Consider the following 18,292-nt stretch of genomic DNA (forward strand, 5'->3'; position numbering starts at 1 on the left):
CAGGATGGATCAAAATATTAAGTCCATTTTTAGGAATTTTGCAAAGAAAACCCAAACATGGAATTAAAATTGACAATTTTGAAAAGAAAAGATGAAGAAAACTCTGAAGGCTCTCGATGAAAACGAGAAGAAGAGAGAAGAAGAAAATGAACGAATGGCAATAGCAGAAATTTGGGATAGCGTTATATTTGCTCAAGCAATAAGAAGTTTGATACTCCTGATCCACGCTTTTCTTAGAAAAAACATTATATTGCCTTCATTGATAATAGCTAAAAATGTTGGACGTATGTTATTATTCCAATACCCCGAGTGGTATGGGGATTTTAAGGACTGGAAGAGTGAAATGCATGTTAAATGTACGTATAATGGTATTCCACTATCAGAAACAGAATTTCCTCAAGATTGGTTAACAGATGGTCTTCAGGTAAAAATTCTATTTCCTTTCCGTTTAAAACCTTGGCGAAGATCTAAACTACGATCTCATCATGGAGATCCAATGAAAAAAAAAGTAAAACAAGAAAATTCTAGTTTTTTAACAGTTTGGGGAACGGAAACAGAACTTCCTTTTGGTCCTGCCCGAACCCTACCTTCTTTTTTTGAACCCATATATAAAGAACTAAAAAAAAATATTCGAAAAGTGAAAAAGAATTATTTTCTACCTCTAAAAGTAAAAGTTTCAAAACCATGGGTTATCCAAATTTTTCCAGTTCTAAAACGAATAATGAATAAACTTGAAAAAGTAAACCCAATTTATTTATTTGAATTCAAGAAGGTGAAAGTATATGAACCAAATGAAAATGCAAAAGATTCAAAAGATAATAATAAGATTATTCCTGAATCGACCATGCAAATTCAATCTATGAATTGGACAAATTTTTTATTCATAGAAAATGAAATGAAAGATCTTGCTGATAAGACAATCATAATCAGGAATCAAATAGAAGAAATCGCAAAAGAAAAGAAAAAAAAAGTTCCAGCCTATGATGATAAAAGACCAGAATTAAAGAAAGATATTTGGCGGATATTCAAAAGAATAAATACTCGATTAATATGCAAATCACATTATTTTATGAAATCTTTCATTGAAAAAATATACATGGATATCCTGCTATGTATGGTTAGCATTTCGAAGGTCAATGCACAACTTTCAACAAAAAAAATTATCAATGAATCCATTTACAACGATGAAAGAAATAAAGAAGGAATTGATGAAAGAAATAAAGAAGGAATTGATGAAACAGATCAACATACAATGAACTTTATTTCGACTATAGAAAATATAGAAAAAGAAAAGGACTTTTCTAATCCTAGTAATAATTCAAATACTTATTACGATTTATCTTCCTTGTCCCAAGCATATGTATTTTACAAAATATCACAAACCCAATTACTTAACAACCATCACTTTAGATCTGTACTTCAATATCGCGGTACCCATCCTTTTATTAAGGACAAGATAAAGTATTATTCTATAACCCGAGGAATATTTAACTCCAAATCAAGGTATAAGTATAAGAAAATAAAGAAGCCTGGAATGAATGAATGGAAAAACTGGTTAAAGGGTAATTATGCATACAATTTATCTCAGAGCAAATGGTCTCGATTAGTATTAGTAGCGAAAAAATGGCGAAAAAAAATCAATCAAAATTGTACGATTCACAATAAAGAATCAATGAAATTTTCTTCATATAAAAAAGAAAAAGACCGATCAATTCATTACAAAAAAGAAAATTTCTATACAGTGTATTTATGGCCGAATCAAAAAGAAAAATTAAAAAAGCAATATGTATATGATCTTTTATCCCATAAATATATATATTATGGGAATAGTAAAGATTCCTCTATTTATAAACCAAAATTACAACTAAAAAGGAACCAAAAAATTCCATATAATTTCAACATACAGAAACCCGAATTGTTTTATGAAATTGATAATTCCATAGAAAAAAATTATGTTTTTAATAAGCATAAAAATCTGAATAGGAAATATTTTGATTGTAGAATTCTATATTTTTACCCGAAAAACACTATTGATGTAAACGATATCGATATTATCGACTTTACAAATGTACATATCGGTGCCAAACTTGAAAAAAATACTAAGACTAAAAAAATAAATATTAATATAAAAATAAAAAAATTGAAAGAAAAAGAAACAAATCTATACAAAAAAAACAACTCCAATGAAAAAAGTTTTTTTGATTGGATGGGAATGAATCGAAAAAGGGAAAGAGTTTTTTGTAAAAAAAAAAAATCAAATCTGAAACTTTGGTTCTTCCCGGAATTCAGATTTCCTTTTGATACATATAAGGCATATAAGATTAAACCGTGGATCATCCCAATCAAATTACTTCTTTCCAATCAGAATTTAGATGAAAAAAAAAAAATTAGTCAAAATAAAAGTGTCAAAGATTCTATTTTAATAAAATTAAAAAACCAAGAAAAAAACGAAGAAAAGACAAATCTTGTGTCAGATCCAAGCAAACAAAACAAAAAAAAACCTCTTCAAAAGGATTATGCGAGATCTGAAAGTAAAAAGAAAAAACGATGCAAGAAAAGCAAGGAATCAGAACTAGATTTATTCCTAAATAAATATTTAATTGTTCAATTAAGATGGAACAACTTGGTTAATCATAAAATGACAAAAAATATCAAGGCATATTGTTTCTTACTTAGATTGATGGATACAAGTTCTATAGCTCTAGCCTTAATTCGAAGAAAAGAGATGGATCTAGATATAATCCTTAATAAGGACAATCTAACTCTTACAGACTTTTTAAAAAAAGGAATATTGATTATCGAATCAACTCGTCTAGCTTTTATAACGGATGGAAAATTAATTATGTATCAAACCATAAGTATTTCATTGATCGATGGCGAAAAGAGTAATCACCAAATAAATATAAAATACAAAAAAAAAAAATATGTCAATAAGAAGAATTTTAATAAATCTACTGAACAACACGGAAATATGCTTGTGAATGAGAATCCAGATTATTATGATCTCCTTGTTCCTGAAAATATTCTATCTCCTAGACGTCGTAGAGAATTGAGAATTCTAATTTGTTTCAACTCTCCTAATTGGGATGTTGTGAATAGAAATCAAATATTTTACAATGAAAATAATATAAGAAACTCCACACAATTTCTGAATGAAGACAAAGGTTTTAATCTTAATATAGATTCAAATATAAAATATAAGTTGTTTCTTTGGCCCAATTACCGATTAGAAGATTTAGCTTGTATGAATCGCTATTGGTTTGATACCAATAATGGTAGTAATTTCAGTATGTCAAGGATACACATGTATAAACGATTTAGAATTATCTAATTATCTAATAGTATATTTGATATACTTTATGTCACATGTTAATATTCACATGCTATTTTCCGTAGATGAAAAGTGAAGGATATATGTTATACTTTGCTACTTTGGTACATAAACATAACATAATATGTATTTACTTGTGTATCAATTCAATCTAGAAAGAAATTCACAGAATCTTTTTAGGTGCAAAAAAAGATTCTCTTTGGTAAATGTGTAAATGTATTATCCTTTTCTATCCAAATCCAATTTTCATCAATTGGATTTGGATAGAATCAAATAAAAAAACTATTTGGAAATGAATAAATTTTTATTTTTGTGTGTACTAGATTAAAAAAATGGAAATAACATTATTCATTATTATAATAATTCATTATTATAATAATAATAAAAATAATATATATTATTCTCTTTTTCCTAATCGGAAAAATCCGTGGAAAAGAAAGAAAAAAAAGATTTTTTATGATAAAAAATTCATTCATTTCACTTATTTCACAAGAAGAAAAAAAAGAAAACAGAGGTTCTGTTGAATTTCAAGTATTAAGTTTCACAAATAAGATACGAAGACTTACTTCACATTTGGAATTGCACAAAAAAGATTTTTTATCAAAAAGAGGTCTACAAAAAATTCTGGGAAAACGTCGACGTATGCTGGCCTATTTGTCAAAGAAAAATGGAGTGCGTTATAAGAAATTAATTGATGAATTGGATATTCGAGAACCAAAAAATTGTTAATTTCATTATTTGGATTTTTGAATTAGTAATTATTAGATTTTAAGATTTTACATTTGGACGAATCTACTTTTTGAGGAATTCGTGAAATAATGAATTAAGGAAGAAAAGGTATGACTGTACCGACTAAAAAAAAAGACTTCATGATCGTTAATATGGGTCCTCACCACCCATCAATGCATGGTGTTCTTCGACTAATTGTTACTCTCGATGGTGAAGATGTTATTGACTGTGAGCCTATATTGGGTTATTTACACAGGGGTATGGAAAAAATAGCGGAAAACCGAACAATCATACAATATTTGCCTTATGTAACACGTTGGGATTATTTAGCTACTATGTTCACAGAGGCAATAACGGTAAATGCACCAGAACAACTGGAAAATGTTCAAGTACCTAAAAGGGCTAGCTATATCAGAGTAATTATGCTGGAGCTGAGTCGTAATAGAGCTGTGAAGGAGCTCACGCATACCTACCGAGGCAAATACGTGTCCTTAGCCCATACCTCGGTATGTGCTTGTCAGACAAGCTTACCTGACACCATACTGCTACAGTCCGAGTACGTCTATGATGTGACAAGGGAACCCACTATCATAAGATCCTGCGTATGGTCCAATCGTCGAACATGCTCGCTGTCAGAATATGCTTCTCTGTCCTTTTGTATCTTCTGTTCCTACGCCGAGCGCCATGCCGGTCGGCAGTCATGGGCATCGCCCGACCGGTCATTCGTGCTGGTCCACTTAGGAGATTCCCGGTAGTATGCTCTGTGGAGACTGTTCGCAGTATCCGCTTGGCCATATGTCTCTGTTCAACGAGCGTCGGAACCCCTAGTCTCGTCGGGTCGTCTTTGATTCAGCTGGGACCCCGTTTGGTCGACCGGTCTCCGCTTCTCCGATCGGACGTCGGGTACTTTGACCTCCCCGTGGCGTTGACTTCCCAGAAAGGGGGTCCCCCGTTCTTACCGTCGGATCATTTATATTTACGAATAGTATTTTTCTAAATTTAGTAATGGACTTTATTCCCTAAACATTATAAAAGAGAAAGAAAAAAATAAAAAAGTTAGTATATGGTATAATGAAAAATGAATATCTAAATTTAATAAAATAATTTTCTATTATAAATTATATATTTTACATAAGTAAATTAGTATGGAATATCTTATAAATCAATAATCTTCAAAATTCTCTCCCTATTGCATAATTATAATAGGCTCATGTTTATTTTATTTTTAAAATAAAATAATATAATGTTGAAAAAGAATTGAAACTAAGCAAGTATTTGCCATAAGCTTTTGACATGAATATATGATAAAAACTTATATTTTTTTAAAAAACATGCTCGATTATTATTTTATATTATTTTACCATGAATTGAAGTTGCACTTCATTCATTTTCATCCCTATCGTATTGTATTTTTTATTGTCAATATTTGTTAGCAACTAAATATTTTACGGAGTGTTGTAACTTGTAAACCAATTATAGTTTTATGGGCCTTAGTGCAAGAGTGTGCTTATAGCTGAAATTTTAATGGGCTACATATTTAGGAATATAATCGAGTCGAGCCGAGTCGAACTCTTGGATATTTGAGTTTAACTCGTTTATAATCGATCCGAGCTCGAGCTTTATTTAACGAATATATTCATGTCTCACGAGTTTATTCGAACTTTTATCGAGCCTAAACGAGTTTAATAAATATAAATTATAAATTTAAATATTTATTAAAAACTAAATTATATATTTTAAAAAAATTATAATATTCTTGTTAAAATTTATAATTTTATTCTAATAAATAAATTTAATATATTTGTCTATATTTTTCATAAATAGAATGTAAAATCTATAAATTTAATATCAAAATTATTATTTTTTAAATTTAAAAATTGATTCATGAGCTTAACGAACATGTTCATGAGCTAACGAGCCGAATATTGTAAAGCTTGAGCTTGGTTTATTTATCTTAATGAGATTAATTAAACGAGCTCAAATGATTTTTTATCAAATCGAGGTTCGAATAGTTCACGAGCGACTAATTCATTTACCCCCTATAGATACTAAATTTACCAGAATTCTTTAGCGGATCGTATATGGTCAAGACAGGAGACACCGAACTTCGACACGCTAACGCCTGCCACGTGTGGATGCTATGCGTCACAGAGAAGCTAGAAAAAATCTCGTGCGATTCCGAAAAGGACAAAAATATTTTTGCAAATAAACCATCTGACAACAAGAAATTACACCTGGAAACTTGTTTTATAATGAATCAATCATCCCTTTTGTCAACTAGGCACCGTGGTAACCCCTTTTGATTTTCGTAATTTCAAAACTTGGACTTATTACTTGTACGGAGCTTGAAAATTGCAAAATTAGGAAAGTGGTGAAGGTTCGGTATCTCCGTCTGATTCCTTCTTCGTGTCCCCTTCTTCTCCCAAATCGGGATTTGGGTGGTTGAAAGACGATCCTTTCTGCGTTTGTTTGAGGTAATTGCCTTTTCTTTTCTTCGATTTACTTTATCGCCTTTCAGTTTTGTATATGCTTTCCTCCCTAATAACCAGGAAAACTTAAGAATAAAAAAAATCACCTTTCCTTCTTGATTGATACAATGATTTGGTATTTTTCGGTATTAATCAAGGAATAAGCGTGCCTAGTGATTTCTTCCATTTTTTTTTCACCGGAGCATCGATGATCTGGTTATTTGATCAGACCTGTTGTCCCTGAAGACGTATTTGTCTGAGTTGCTGTAGTCCTGATGATCAATTAACTCGAGGGAAGGAATCTCTAGTTTCTCGTGTTTGTGTTATCTTCCTTTGTAATTTTCGACTGGTTGCAATCAGTTGAACTGATTGAAGACGAGTTAAACTAGTATATCAGTTTTGTTGCTTGCATATAGGACGATTAAATTTCTTTAGTTTTTGTGGCGATGTACCTCATTTATTGTGGCTAACTGAAAGAAAATTAGATAAAGCTGTTGGGTTCGAAGCGCAACGGAAGATATATATTGAATCGTGGATCTTTCATGGTACATATAGTTTTACACAAAATAATATAAAAACATATCTGAGTCCTCGATAGGTGTGAATAATATCACAGACAGATAAGACAGATAAGAACCCCACGTGTGACTCCTCTAGCGGTATCCACGCACACTAGATCACGAACTTGACATGATCCGTTAGGTGCTAGTCTCTTGGATCGACAAAACCTTGGAAGCACTAACGACCTCTTCCGGTGGAAGGTCCACGAAGAAGAAGTTGACGAGGGAAAAAAAACGAGAGAAGGAATTCCCATCTTGCATCTTTCTAAGGATGGCTACGTATAGCCTCCAAGGAATACGAAGAGTTAAGATCTCAATTAATTCATCATTTATAATCTTCATTAATTAGGAAGATGAAGAGTTATAGGCTCCATAAAATTTTCATTTATAATCCGATTAAAGACTGCTTTTAGCAGCGTCAAAGCACATAACTCCACGCATAGAATAAATGAAGGTCTCAAATCAAAAGATCAGCTACACTCGCTCATAAGAGAAATAACCAATGATGCTTAATATGTGGTCTCCTCTTGAGCGGGTCGTGTCCAGTGTACCTCTAAACTCAAGGCACCCCCAAGTATAACTTGGATATTCATCCCTTCGGTCTATCTCGACCTAGTCATACTCAGCGTTGATCTAGATATCCATATCCCCTCTAGATATCTATCCGATCAAGGATTGTTTTCAGATTAATATATCGATTAATCCGTGGGACTTTATCATTAATTATATACGTACAGAAAAGTAAATAATTAATGATAAATTCTTGCCTTTATTAAATAATTATCCACAAAATACATAAGGAGTGTCTTGACACATAAGTGCACACACTAACAATCTCCCACTTGTACTATTGCTAAACACTACGGACTCTCGGTCCTAGGCTCCTCACATGGCTCTCATGTTTCTGTAGAGGTAAGACCTTTGTGAGTGGGTCTGCGATATTATCGCTGGTATCTACTCTGCTAACCAACACATCACCCCTCTGAACAATCTCTCTAAGGAGGTGATACTTCCTTAGTACATGCTTGGATCGTTGGTGAGATCTTGGCTCCTTTGCCTGTGCTATGGCCGCATTATTATCACAGTATAGCACAACTGGATCACAATGCTAGGAACCACTTCAAGCTCCGCTATGAAGTTCTTGATCCACACAGCTTCCTTTGCTGCCTCTGAAGCTGTTATGTACTCGGATTCAGCTGTTGAATCTGCAACTGTCTCCTGCTTGGAACTCCTCCAGCAAACAGCTGCACCATTCAGATAAAACACATATCCTTGTTGCGACTTCAGATCATCCCGATTTGTCTGAAAACTTGCGTCAGTATATCCTCTGATGACTAATTCCTCGTCTCCTCCAAAAACTAAGAATATGTTCTTTGTTCTTCTAAGATACTTGAGGATAGTTTTTACCGCAGTCGAATGATCCTCTCCAGGATCTGACTGATATCTACTCATCATGCTTAATGCATACGAGACATCTGGTCGAGTGCATATCATAGCATACAGGACCCTATAGCCGAAGCATAAGGTATCTTATCCATTCTACTTCTTTCCTCTTGTGTTCCTGGACACATAGCCTTGGAAAGATGTACACCATGTGACACTGGTAAATATCCTCTTTTGGAGTCCTGCATACCGAATCTATTCAGCATTTTATCAATGTATACACCTTGACTCAACCCTAGTAACCTACTTTGTCTATCTCGGTATATTCTAATACCTAAGACATAGGTTGCATCTCCAAGATCTTTCATTGAGAAACACTCTCCCAACCAAGTCTTGGTAGATTCTAGGCTAGGGATGTCATTGCCTATAAGAAGTATATCATCAACATACAACACTAGTAATATAATCTTGCTCCCACTAACCTTCTTATAAACGCAAGGTTCTTCTGGATTTTTGACAAAAGAGAAATCTTTAATGGCTTCGTCAAATCGCAGATTCCAACTCCGAGATGCTTGCTTTAGTCTATAAATGGACTTCTTGAGCCTACATAACTTATTGACATTCTTAGATTTTATAAAACCGGGAGATTGTACCATATATACTTCCTCCTGTAACCTTCCATTTAGGAAAGCAGTTTTAACATCCATTTGCCAAATCTCGTAGTCCTTGTAAGCCGCTATAGCTAGCAAAATTCTAATGGGCTTAAGCATTGCAACGGGCGAAAATAGTCAATTCCACGACGTTGATGAAACCCTTTCACCACCAACCTTTCCTTATAGGTAATTACGTTTCCATCCTTTTCAGATCCATTTGCACCCTATGGGTTTTACCCCAACTGGCACATCAACCAACTCCCAAACTTGGTTGGTGTACATGGAGTCCATTTCAGATTTCATGGCTTCCAACCATTTCTCAGAATCATTTGAAGCAACTGCTTCTTCGTAAGTCGACGGTTCATCATCTTCGATGAGTAACACTTCCTCATCTTGGGTTACCAGCCAACCATATCTGTTTGGCTCTCGGTGTATTCTTGTAGTCTTACATTGATCTCGCGTTTCTTGAGCAGTTTCGGATGAAGGAGACATTTGTATTTGTGACACTGTCTCATTATTCAACTGTTCATCTTCTAACCTGTTTGTAGAGTCTATAATTTCTTCAAGACTTACTTTACTCCCACTACTTTCTTTAGAAATAAATTCCTTTTCCAAGAAAGTAGCATATCGAGCAACAATAACTTTGTGCTCACTTGGGAGATAAAAATAATATCCCATTGTAGCTTTGGGATAACCTACAAACGTACATTTTATGGATCTTGCTGCAAGCTTATTAGAATTTTCATTCTTCACATAAGCATCACAACCCCATATCTTAAGATAAGATAAATTTGGTTTCTTTCCAAACCATAATTCATAAGGAGTCTTATTTACAGTCTTGGTTGGAACTCGGTTAAGTGTGTGTGCTGCTGTTTCTAAGGCATAGCCCCAAAATGACATTGGAAGACTTGCATGACTCATCATTGATCTAACCATATCCATGAGTGTACGATTTCTCCTTTCTGAAACACCATTCCACTCCGGCGTTCTAGGAGGTGTAAGTTGGGAAATTATCCCACACTCTTTTAGGTAATCAATGAACTCTTGGCTTAGATACTCGCTACCTCGATCACTCCGAAGGGCCTTAATCTTCTTGCCACGTTGATTTTCTATCTCATTCTTGAACTCCTTAAACTTGTCTTGAGTTTCAGACTTATGTCTCATTAAGTAGACATATCCATATTTACTTAAATCGTCAGTAGAAGTCACAAAGTAGGTATACGCTCCTCTAGCCTGAACTTGCAATGACCCACAAACATCACTATGTATGAGTTCTAGTGGTTCCTTTGCCCGTTCACCTATCTTGGTGAATGACTTTTTGGTCATTTTGCCTTGTAAACATGCTTCACATGTATCTATGGGTTCTAATTCAAAAGAGTCCAAATACCTATTATCGAGTAATCTAGCGATGCTTTTATGAGTTATATGACCAAGTCTGTCAGAGATATGTTAAGTTTGAGTCATATAATTTCTGTTTCTTACTTTCAATATAATAGATCGGTTCATCTAAGTTAAGAACATAAAGACCATTATTCAATGAACCATTCTCATAGAATATATTATTCAAATAAAAGGAACATAACTTGTCCTTGAATTGAAATACAAATCCCTTAGTGTCTAAACTTGACACCGAAATGATATTCTTTGAGAAACTAGGAACCAAATAATAGTTTTCTAAATTCAAAACAAGTCCACTAGGCAAATTTATTGAATAGGTTTCTACAGCTAATGCAACAACTCTCGCTCCATTAGCTACTCGTAGGTCCATTTCAACCTTGGACAACCGTCTGAAGTCACTTAGACCCTGCATGTTCACATAAATGTGAGAACTACTTCCAGAATTTATGACCCATGATGAAGAAACAGAAAGATTACACTCTATTATAAAGATACCTGAAGCTCCACTAACATTCTTCTTAATGAAAATATAACAGTTTTTCTTCCAGTGGCCTTTCTTGCCACAATGGAAGCACACGACCTCCTTCTCATCAGATTGGGGTACCTGCATCCCTTTCTTAAGTTTCTTCTGAGCTTGATATTTAGGATTCTTCACTGCATTAGCCTTGGGATTAAACTTCCCAGTGCTTGGGCGCTTGTTGGTTTTTCTGACCATCATTGCATGCAATGAAGGATTTACCTTCATATCCTTCTCAGCAGTTTTCAGCATTACCATCAGATCAGTCAAACTCTTGTCCATGCTGTTCATGTTGAAGTTCAACACAAACTGAGAAAATGATGGAGGTAGTGATGACAGGATTAGGTCAACAACCAAATCCTGGTCTAACTTGGAACCTAAGCTCTCGAGCCTCTCTATGTACCCGATCATCTTGAGTACATGAGACCCAACTTGGTTTCCTTCATCCAGCATGGTACGAAATAGTGCTCGAGAGGTTTCATACCTCTCTACTCTCGCACTTTCTTGGAAGAGCTCACGCAAGTGCTGATCAATCTCCCTAGCACTCATGTTCTCATGCTGTCTCTGTAACTCGGGAGACATAGAAGACAACATGATACATTGCACATCCAATGCATCTTCCATATACTGAGAATAATATGACTGATCTTCCTTTGAAGCATTGGGTGTAGGTTCTTTCAGTGGTTCATCTTCGAGCACGTAAATTTTTCTCTCGTGTCTTAAGACGATTTTCAATTTCCTATACCAATCCAGGTAGTTGGAACCGAGGAGGATATTCTCTTTCTCGAGAATACTTCGCAGTGATAAGGTACTTGTGTTTGCCATCTAAAATTTAAAGCAGAGTTTTAGTATTTGTGGAATATATTTAATAAAGGTCTTTTATAACTCCTATTATTTTATTCAAGTCCAACAACCCTCACAGTTAAAATCGGGAATTGGTTGGTAACAATTCCTATAGGACCGAAACCCTGAATCATATAGAATGCACACAGTTGAGCTGTACCTACATGATGAATGCTTGCCAATCACAAATCTATGTGACTTTCGGTATGTTCTTGTTGAGCCTTATATTCTCAACACTTGCCCCTCAAATAAGTTAACCTTAGCTGAGCTAAACAAGTTAACGAATTTGAGTTAAGTCGACCCACTAATAATTATGATAAATTATAGATGTTTTGACACAAGCCTACAGCTGAGCTGTACCGACTTATGTAAAAACTCTAACTATCATCATAGTTATTAGTGGAGGGCTTTTAACAGATCTTGACTTTAATATATTTAAGGGATTTTATAATTATTAAAATGTCTCACCATAATTAACTTTTTGTGCATTTGCACAATCTCATTATGAGACTTATCTCCATTAATCCTCTTAGTCTTTTAAGACAAATAGGTCTCGGAGATTTTAACATGTTAATCTACTTATGCTATAAGGAATTTATATCTAAATTACAACATGTATTACTTTACAGGTTTTAGACAAAATTCATTTCTATCATGACATGTTACGGCATATAATTTGAAATAAAGAAATTAAGATTTCTTTGAAATCTCTCAAAATATTGATTCCTCAAATAAATTTTGAAGAATCGACTTCGTACTATATTATCCGACCACGAACCTCGCTCTGATACCACTGTTGGGTTCGGAGCGTAGCGGAAGATATGTATTGAATCATGGATCTTTCATGGTACATATAGTTTCACAAAATAATATAAAAACATACCTCGAGTTCTCGATAGGTGTGAATAATATCACACACAGATAAGACAGATAAGAGCCCCACGTGTGACTCCTCTAGCGGTATCCACGCACACTAGATCACGAACTTGACATGATCTGTTAGGTGCTAGTCTCTTGGATCGACAAAGCTTTGGAAGCATTAACGACCTCTTCCGGTGGAAGGTCCACGAAGAAGAAGTTGACGAGGGAAAAAAACGAGAGAAGGAATTCCCATCTTGCATCTTTCCAAGGATGGCTACTTATAGCCTCCAAAGAATACGAAGAGTTAAGATCTCAATTAATTCATCATTTATGATCTTCATTAATTAGGAAGATGAAGAGTTATAGGCTCCATAAATTTTTCATTTATAACCTTCATTATGATGACTTTTCAAATTCTTCATTAATTATCATTATGATGACTCTTCGAATTCTCCATTAATCATTATGATTATGGCTATTCGAATTCTCTCTTCTTTGTATCAAATAAATCCATATTTGATCTTGATCTCGACTAGCTTCCGATACCATTATTCATGTCTACATGCTATGTGTGCGACCCTCTAGGTTTTATACACGAAGGCAGTGTAAATCCATACATAGACTAAGGTAGCCGTTTAGCAACATTTTTTAGCCACCCAACGTGATAAAATTAATACCAGTCATAAACTGTAAATCACTATGAACTGATTACTGTGTAATTCAATCTCTTCATCTAAGCCTACATCCCAATTAATTCGGTACATTATGCATCATTACCAAATTAATTATTTTACTTGATTTCCAAGTTATAATAGACTCCTCTTGAATGATAAATCATTCCTCCCATGACCATGGATTTTGAGTCACTAATATCTCTATCAAGCGGCCAAGATGTTAACTCCTAATCCAAGAGAGCGATGAATCCTCTATTGACTCAATACTATTCTCTCTACGCTTTGTCATACACCCAACTACTGTATTAATCATAATCCGATTAAAGACTGCTTTTAGCAGCGTCAAAGCACATAACTACACACATAGAATAAATGAAAGTCTCAAGTCAAAAGATCAGTTACACTCGTTCATAAGAGAAATAACCAATGATGCTTAATATGGGGTCTCCTCTTGAGCGGGTCGTGCCCAGTGTACCTCTAAACTCAAGGCACCCCAAGTACAACTTGGATATCTATCCCTCCGGTCTATCTCGACCTAGTCATACTCAGCGTTGATCTATATATCCATATCCCCTCTAGATATCTATCCGATCAAGGATTGTTTTCAGATTAATATACCGATTAATCTGTGGGACTTTATCATTAATCATATACGTACAGAAAAGTAAATAATTAATGATAAATTCTTGCCTTTATTAAATAATTATCCACAAAATACATAAGGAGTATCTTGACACATAAATGCACACACTAACAAAAGCTTTAGGTTTGCGTGATGGATATGGAGTCTATTTATTTTATGTGCTAATGACATTTCGCATGCGCAATAAAAAGTTTAAAATGGGAAGAGAATACTAGAAATTATGGGTGGAGTAAGAATGACTTTCACGACTTCAATGTTGTCTGATTGTAAAGTTAATTATTGCTTTTCAAACTTTTGGTTTTATTTTCTAAATTTGAATTCGACTATCTGAAGATAGGATGGTCTAATTGAAGATGTATTTTTCACAAACTGTTTGGCTAGTGCTTTATAGATGCTGAGGTTTAGACATGAATTCTATCTTTGTTATAGCACCAACTATCAGAATATGCGTTTTTTTTGCACGTGTGATCCATCAATAGTTGTATGACATGTTAGATATGATTATCCACATTCTCCAACTCTTGTTGGGCATACTATTGATGTCTTGAATTCAATTTATAATTCATCCTTGGCCTTTGCAGTTCTGTGTAATATTCATGATGTTTTAGTGGCTTGGTGCCCCTTTCTCTGTCCTAGGTTTTTATTTTGGTATATTGTAAGTCAGCCTACTCCATCTATTCTACCCTGACTCTTTTATATCTGAGGTAAGGTTTTCTTATATCCATTTTCTCCCCCTCTCCTACTATAGCCCTATCTATATTGCGAACGGTTGGTTTAGCTGCCATGGTTATTTTCCCCTCAAATCTGGTAGACACTATGCCATATAATTTTGCATTTTTTTTTCCAGTGGGTTTCGGTGGATTGAGTGCCTGCAAGTAGACAATGTCACTAACCATCTTACTAAAGTTGAAAGTTCTATGCTATACTTAATTATCATTCCATTTATTTGTCATCCACTCATTGAAAAAGGCATGTTTTAGTTCCTTGTAAAAGAGGTTAGTATTACGTAACTTGTTCTTGACTTATTTTCGTTTGAATTGCTGATTCTTAAACACGTGATGTCTTCTATTCCTTCTCTTTTTATTTAGCATGTCTATTTACAGGATGTTGGTTGGTGAGTTGGTCCTTCAAGCAAGTGAGAAATTTGGCATCATAGAAACATAAGAAATTTCAGAGTATAGTTTGCTTCTATAATTCTGATTGCAAAATTTGATGAAAAAGATGGCAGAGACCTCTACCATTTCTCTTGACCAGGGAATGGTAAATGGAGGTTTCAGGATGGAAGATGAATCGCACCGCTTGTACATGTCAAGTTGGTACTTTAGTAAGGAAGAGATTGAAAAAAACTCTCCTTCAAGGAAAGATGGGATTGATTTGATCAAGGAATCAAAACTTCGGATGTTTTACTGTTCATTCCTTAAGGATATCGGCTTCAGGCTTGGATTGTATGTATTTTTTCCTATTTCCTAGTCTGTTATATATATTGACTCTTCCTCCATTATCCTTCATGGTTTTCTTATATGCTTGCTACATTTGTGAAGACACGGCTTATACGCATGCATGCACAAAACAATTTATTGTGGTATCTCTTGCTTCATTGTCCTGACTACTGAGTGTTAACAATTAAGATCATTCAAGATATCAGAGTACTTTTACCATGAAATGCTTCTTGTTTTAACAAGTTTACCAAGTCTTAACCATAGTTAGGCCACAATCTTCTTGAATAAAGAATCGTCTTATTAATTATATAGACCCTACCGCTCACTCCACATTCATAACTCTAAGTTATTGGTAGTTGCATTATCTAAGCATTTTTATGAATGAGCCTTATTAGTCCATAATTTTTTAGTGGGCTTGTATCACAATCATCATCAATTCAAAGTTGTACACGTCAAGGTGAAATGTCGAACTTATACTGACACTAGATGGAGGATAAAAGTTTTCTTTTTTCAAAGAATCTACCAAGAAGAGAGAGGGAAGATAACTATGGAGGAATCCACCTTCAAAAGGATTAAGAAGAAACCCATCTTACTTAAGAGACACAAAAATAATCTTCCAAAGAAAATATAATTTAATTTATTACATTGAAAGTATCATGATTCGAAAGATCTACAATGAGACTTCTGTAGACTAGATAAATTTGGAGGGTAAGTACAAGAGTAAATGATCTCACACACATCCCAAGATCCTACCCATGTTCAATTGTTCACATATTAAAATCCCCAAGTATCAAATAAACATTCTTGCATGCTTGCAGTCCCTTTCATATCTCTTTTTATTGTCTGACTATCATGAAGTAGCTTGAGCATGCTATTAGAGGCGTTGCTCCAGGTCTCATGCTGACTTCTAAAATCAGATAGGTTGAAGTAGTTTAAGTGTGTTATTAGATGGGTTGCTCCAGTTCCTATTTCGATTCTGGCAATTGGATGAAGAGTCTAGTGTTAGAAGGTCAAATGGTCGTAAAGTATAGAAGTCACACAGGTAGTCCCTGCGTCATTCTCCCTAGTTAAAAAGAACTCATCTTTAAGAGTGCATCTTTATTCCATAATAAGTTCGACACTCTTAAAAAAAAGGCATCTTGAATCAATAATTATTGAAAAAGGACATCTTAGCTTTCTAAATGCCATCAAATTAAGGATCATTTTGATAAAATTTTCTGAATGCTTCTATAGGGGGAATTATTCCAACACACAACCTAAGTAACTTAGGTAGTAAGTACACTTCTACTTATATATATATATATATATATATATTGTTAATCAAATTAAGGATTTTATTAGTTCATGGCATGTATAAATAGAGGGGCTACCTATGGTTGTTCATTGGAATAGTTCTTACAACTTTTAACCTCACCATTTTCACTTGCATATTAGCAAACAAAGAATGTCTTTACCAAGATCATTGGCCACTTGATTTAAACACCTTCTTAGTGCTTCATGACAACAGTATAAACTTAATATAAATATTTTATTAAGTGGTTTATAATAAAATTGAAATGTTGTACTCGATACAATGTATCATAAGCTCTTAGGGTTTTGAACATCTTTTCTTAGTTTATACATTAGATGAATTTATTTTATTTTTTTCAATAATTTTTTTTGTGATTCTTTCTCTTTGATTTTTTTCATATATCGATACAAATCCTATCAATAAGGATCCATCAATACCTAAGTCTTTTAAATGTTAGATACCAATACTCATATTGACAATTCTGGCATCCTTACCACCACAATAGCATTTTTTTAAGTACCAAAACAAGCATTTTTTACATGGTTGCATGTGAATATATTTCTATTGACTCTTTTCAATTTTTTACTATCATGGAATAGCTTGGGCGCACTATTAAGGTGTTGCTCCAATTGTCATGTCTCCTACTATTGGATAGATCTACGAATTGAGTGATAAGAAGGGTATGGTGTCAGATGGTTAGGAAGTCTAGAAGTCACATCGGTATCTCCCTGCCTCAGCACATAAATTTGTAATCAACGACCTCTGAGGCCCAATCTGTTCTCCATCACCACATGCAAAAAAAAGGACAATCTGATGCACGAAGCTCCCGCCATGCGGGGTCTCGGGAAAGAATCCATTGTACGCAGCCTATTTTTTGCACGAGGCTATTTCCAAGATTCGAACCCGTGACCTTTTGATCACAAAGCAACAACTTTACCGTTGTGCCAAGACTCCCATTCTCTCCATCACCACATGCAACATTTCTAATTCAAACACCTCAACATGCCTAAAAAAAGGCATGCTGTGATACCACCTGTGGAAATCCATTTTAATACAATCAATCCACTTAGAGAAATGGCTCATTAATTTGATCGATCCAACTATGTTCATCTAAGCCTTACCCACCTATTATTAATCTACAACCTCACATGTGAGACTAAATTGATATGTCAGTTAAACATTTGTTATTTGGCTTCCAAACCGTGGATAGCGGTTTTCCCTTCAGAGAAAGTGCTTATAGTTAGGGTATTCTAGTGTATTTATAGGTGTTTATTGAGTATAAGAGTCAGAGAGTAAAAACATACATACATATTAGAAATGTTTTCTTGATGATTTGTACTGTGCAATATAGAATCCTTTATGCTTACATGATGACATATCACACTCATTTAAGTGCAAGAATACAATTACTGCCTTATAAGTTTTTGTAGTATTTCATCCATTTTTTTTCCTACACTCTTATGGTCTATAAATGTTCTTCTGGATCATTAAATTTTAGTTAT

At 34.2% G+C, this 18,292-nt stretch overlaps 1 protein-coding gene and 1 pseudogene across 1 annotated transcript in view; both read left to right on the forward strand.

Moving 5' to 3' along the window:
• The window catches only part of LOC122008034, a 6,141-nt pseudogene extending 2,157 nt beyond the window's left edge, over nucleotides 1-3,984 (forward strand).
• Nucleotides 3,985-6,353: 2,369 nt separating this feature from the next.
• LOC122008035 (cyclin-T1-2-like) overlaps nucleotides 6,354-18,292 on the forward strand; it is a 45,833-nt gene continuing 33,894 nt past the window's right edge. The window contains exons 1-2 of the mRNA XM_042563607.1: nucleotides 6,354-6,534; nucleotides 15,164-15,505. Coding sequence (XP_042419541.1) covers nucleotides 15,273-15,505 — 233 coding nt within the window. The 5' untranslated portion in view covers nucleotides 6,354-6,534; nucleotides 15,164-15,272. The remainder of the gene's footprint in view (nucleotides 6,535-15,163; nucleotides 15,506-18,292) is intronic.

This window comes from Zingiber officinale, chromosome 8A (genome assembly GCF_018446385.1).
Source record: "Zingiber officinale cultivar Zhangliang chromosome 8A, Zo_v1.1, whole genome shotgun sequence".
Taxonomy (NCBI): Eukaryota; Viridiplantae; Streptophyta; class Magnoliopsida; order Zingiberales; family Zingiberaceae; genus Zingiber; species Zingiber officinale.